General features: G+C 26.9%; 1 protein-coding gene across 1 annotated transcript; it reads right to left on the bottom strand.

Annotated features, from left to right (window-relative positions):
• Nucleotides 1-3591: 3591 nt before the first annotated feature.
• Nucleotides 3592-4605, bottom strand: LOC142319793 (uncharacterized). The gene is made up of 2 exons (XM_075357478.1): nucleotides 4392-4605; nucleotides 3592-4259 (listed from the first exon to the last, which is right to left on the bottom strand). The coding sequence occupies exons 1-2, from the start codon at nucleotides 4603-4605 to the stop codon at nucleotides 3592-3594; spliced, it is 882 nt and encodes a 293-aa protein (XP_075213593.1).
• Nucleotides 4606-5285: the final 680 nt, after the last annotated feature.

Genomic DNA, 5285 nt, shown 5'->3' with positions numbered 1-5285 from the left:
TTAATGAAAATTTTTTTAATTTACTATTATTTTTTCGTAATTAATCGTTAAATATTTAATTAAATAATTCAAAATTACAACTTTTATAATATTTTGGGCCAATAGACTTGTTCCATAAAATTACGTTGAAATTAAAAACTAATAATACTATTATTATTATAATATTAAGATTTAAAAATGAGAATTATTAGAAAATTGTCAATTAAAAAAAAAAAAAAAAAAAACAACGGAGAAAAGTTGAACTTATAATTAAGTGTACTCACCAAAATGTAACTATGACCGACTCACTTTTTGAGTAGCCTACAAAAAAGTATTTTTGATGGCCTGCAACTTAGCTGGAAACTCTGAAATTTAGTTTATCAGTATTAAATATATTAAAATTTCATCACACTATGAAATTTTCGAGAATTTGAATTTTTTAATTTATCTAAAGAAATTATTATTGCTATTTTATTTGATAAGAACTGGTGACTGCCAAAAAATATCTAAAAACATAAGCTTTATTTATTTGTTAATTGATTGATCATTTCGTTGAATATCTGTTTTCAGATATTTGGCGCAGTTAAATACTATATGACATTGACAAATCATTTAATTTTAACATTTATGGAAACAAAAATCACCCGTAATTAGAATGGTTTTATAGTATATATTTTATTTTAAAGGTAAAGTGCAAATCTTCTGTTGTATTTGTATATTTTGTTAATTTTCGTTGAATTACAATAAATGTTTTATTTTATAAACATTTAAACCTATGCAGAAGAAGATCTTATCAAAACTACGCGAAACCGACCAGTTTTTCCTCTGTGTTGTTGCAGTTGGTGCTTCTCTTAAACCAGGAAATCCATTCTTTTTTTTGCGAAAGACTTGATTTTGTGTTATCATCGCCTAGAGGAATTCATTTAATACGATTTATGGTTAAATATTATAATTGACTACGTTATGCTTTTTTGTTTAATGTATTTTTTTTTGTCAAATTTAGTGACAGTAAATTTTATAATGTTAAATGTATGGGAGTTAGTGACTTTTACGCGTTTATTATAAAATTGACACATTTATTTTCCTGTATGTTCTGTTCTGTCAAGTGATTATTAAAGATCGATTATGGTCTTCTGTATAGATAAATTTGAACGTGAGAGCAATCTCTTTACTTATTTGAATAAATAAAGAATTTTCCTTCTATGTTGAAAGAAATTAACTCATCGATATTTCCAAAAAGTTTCTGAATTAAATATAGAATTGTCATCGGGTATAAACTAAATTAGATCGTATTGTGATCAGTGTAAGGCTATCCTACTTTAAACATACGTACTAGTGCGGTACTATACATGTTATTTTTAATGTTACGCGTCACTATGAACATTATCAAGTAACAATGTGTAATAATAATAATAATAATAATAATAAAAAAAAAGGTAGTTAAAGAATGTTTTAAAATATAACTCCACGCTCTGTTTTAATAAATTAATATACAATATTCAAGAAATCTGTATATTACAAGCGCTTTGAAACATTCTTTATATTTCAATCAACCCAAATGTTTTACAATTACAACCTTGGCGTTGAATAGTTTTCACATTGGCTAATACGTTTTTGGTGTTGTATGAACGGGCTAGAGATTTATGAAAATGTTGATTAAATTAAAAAAAAAAAGGATTTTTTTTCCGTAATGATATTTTTATACAAATTACTATTCCTAAATTTATTTGTTCGGGATAAGTTTCTACTAAAATTAATCACACATTAAAATGACTGAAATAATAATTTATTATTTTTTTTTAATTGTACATCTTGTATAATTGATATAAATAAATTATATAAATATGAAAAGTTAAAAAATAATATATATATAAAAACATTCTTACCCAAATATAATTACAAAACAGTTATGGATTACAGTAAAAAAATATGTATCTACATATATATTTATATCTACATATATATTTTTTATATTATTACTATAAAAATATATGAATAACACTCTTTATTTTAGAAATTATCGTACTAAATTAAAAAAAATAAAATATTCTTTATATTCATCGTCAAATGATTTACATCAAATAAAATTTATTTTAAATTATAAAATTATATGAAAAATGAATTAAAAAAAAAATGTAAACAACTATTTTTAAAAGTTAATAATTTTCGTAAGTGAGATCATTTTACGTTTTGTAAAAAAAAAGATAAAAAACGAAATGAAATTTAATTTATAATAACAAAAAATTATTATTTTATGAAATTCAATCGTTGCGGATATTTTATAATATAAAAATTTTCATTTGCTGAAAATGATATCAAAACGGTTAACTTACATTTCTATCTTTTCTAGAAAATGTTTTAAATAATGAATAAATGTTACATTTCTATTTATACATTTTCAATAATATTCCAAATAATACGTATAAAAAAATGTACTATGCTTTTACGTACTAATACATAAAAATTTCTTTCATCAGTCTTATAATAAAAAAAATGGTTAAGTGCATTTCGAATTATAAATACAACTGGTAGTACTTTATTATCGCTTATTTTGCTAAGTACTCTACATAATATTCTAGATGTATTAGTGTTTTTTCAAATTTCACAGAAAAAAGAAATGCATTTTTATCGCTAAGTATTGTAATAAATATTTATTACTATTGATACTTCAAAAAGTGATATAAAAATTTATTTCTATAACAATCTACGCAAAATATTCTTTTTGAGATGCAATAGTATACTTTTTATTACGAATTAGAACATTTACATCGGTATTGAATTTACATAAACAATTTTATGTCGTACATAATTTTAAGTTGTGTTTTACTATTATACAAGTTTATAATCTTCTAAATTTTCCATTAAAGTTATTATTATTTTTTTTTTACTAAAAAAGTACTACTTGATTATAACTGTTAATTTGATTAACTGCGAATTATTTTTATAGAATTTTAAGTAAATTTTATTGAGATTTGAGACATCAAGATTTATGATCATTCATATAAACGACATTATGGTATTGCAGTTTACTTGTGCAAATTGTGTAAAAATATAATATTAATTCGTTATAAATAAATAAAAATTTATATTTGATATCTATCAATAAGACATAACTGTTATAGTTAATAAATAATAAGTATTTTTATTTAATAATAAAATAATTTAAAAAAAAATTTCTTTTAATAATATTTGTCTGAATGTTATTTCGTAATAAGTTTATGCATAAAAAACATTTTTAGTTTTTAAAAGATTTTCCATTACTAAATAAAAAAGGTAACACGGGTTTTTAAAACATTTATTAAAAAAATTTACTATAAGAAAAATTTTGAGAAATTCATGGCATTAAATTTATAACTTTATATAATACTCTATTAATCTATTACTTATACGAATTAATAATATTTAACTTACTGTCTACAAGTCTTTTATTATTTGGTTTATAATGCACCATAATATAACATACATATATTTTTTTATTTACTTTTTAACACGTTATACGTATAATATTACGTAATATATTTACATACTTAAAATTAATCTATTATATATCACACATCATATAGGTTTTTTCTAAAAATAAAACATTTGTTTTCTTACCCTTTTACTGTGTTTCTAATGACTTTCGTATTGGTGTCCTCCGTTAGAATACCCTGAATGATGTTCGTGTTTTATTTCATGTACCGGTACGTGTACCGTATAATGTTTGTATACTTTGTAAGGTACCGGTATCTCTACCGGTACTTTTACAGGTACTTTAACCGGGTACGGTACGGGTTTCTCGACCGGTACGGGTACCCTCTTTTCTACAGGGACGGGTACCGGTTTCGGTATGTGTACCGGTACGGGTCTTTCGAACGGTACTTTAACCGGATAAGGGATATGTTTTTCTACAGGGTAAGGTACCGCCTTTTCGACAGGGATGTGAACGGGTACCGGTCTGTATACCGGAACTTTTACCGGATAAGGTATATGTTTTTCCACAGGAACCGGGATTTTTTTCTCTACGTATACCGGATAAGGTTTAATGACGTGAACCGGTACCGGACGATCTACGGGAACTTTAACGGGAAAAGGTATCTTCTTTTCTACGTGGTACGGTTGAGGTACCGGGACTTTAACCGGGTAAGGTACGTGTTTTTCAACGGTCACCGGATACGGCTTCGGTACGAACACCGCGTACGGACGATCTACGGGTACTTTTACGGGAACCGGCACTTTTTTCTCCACTTCAACTGTGTACGGAACCGGCACTTTTTTCTCCACTGTAATTGTTTTTACGTGTTCGGCGTGTCCAACTTGTTGAGCTCCTCCTGAATATCCTTCCAAATATCCTCCTGATGTCGCCGAATGTCCGTATTGTCCACCGGAATATCCGTGTTCTCCTCCAGAATATCCTTGTCCTCCTCCAGAATATCCGTGTCCTCCTCCAGAATATCCGAATCCTCCTTCAGAATATCCGTGTCCTCCTCCAGAATATCCATTTGAGTACGCCGTATAATCTGTTAGACCTCGTTTGTCTTGTTTTTTATCGTCGTTAGTATTATTGTCGGTTTGTTGCGATTTACTGTTATCGGCGAGGACTATCCCCACACTAATAAGTAAAGCGAACACTACCTGACACTTCATCTTGTTGTCTGATACTGATGCTGTTGAAGTTACAGCGAACCAGTTTTATACTCGTTTCGCTTCCGTCGTTCGTTGTATAAGGTCACGCAAGAAGGACCACCTTCTTTATCTTAGTGAAAGTGGACGCTCGTAATCGTCGGTTTCACACACTTATGTTATTTTTAAATTTTTATCGCGGTTACTCCATTCATTGTTTATGTGTTATTTTTTAACGGTGGGTCACCCCTCCCAAAAGGTGACGCAAACGAATTGATGTTAAGACGTCGAAAGAAACAGACTGTTAAAAAAATAACTAATTTACAATTACTATTTTAATGTTTTTATTTTTTTAAACAGAATAAATACGTTGATGAGAGTTATTTAAATACAAATTGCAATTTTCGTTCAATGTTTAAAATCGTATTAATATATATTTTACAATTATTTTCTCGGTAAAACAAAGTATATCGGTAATTATTACTAATTATTATTTCTTTCGAGCAGACCATATATTTTTCTTGTTTTTATAATTTGTGTTTGAATTATTGTTATCCATAATCAGAAACCGCATAAATAATATTATCTGAATGAATAAGGAACAATAATTCAAATACTATCCTTTTTTACTATCCCTTAATGGGTGTGAAATGCAAAACGAATTTTCTTTAACGTAATTTAGTCTAGTGTTAAACTGTTTTGTA

Source organism: Lycorma delicatula, chromosome 2 (genome assembly GCF_047948215.1).
Source record: "Lycorma delicatula isolate Av1 chromosome 2, ASM4794821v1, whole genome shotgun sequence".
Classification (NCBI taxonomy): Eukaryota; Metazoa; Arthropoda; class Insecta; order Hemiptera; family Fulgoridae; genus Lycorma; species Lycorma delicatula.
This window is presented reverse-complemented; position numbering and strand designations above follow the sequence as displayed.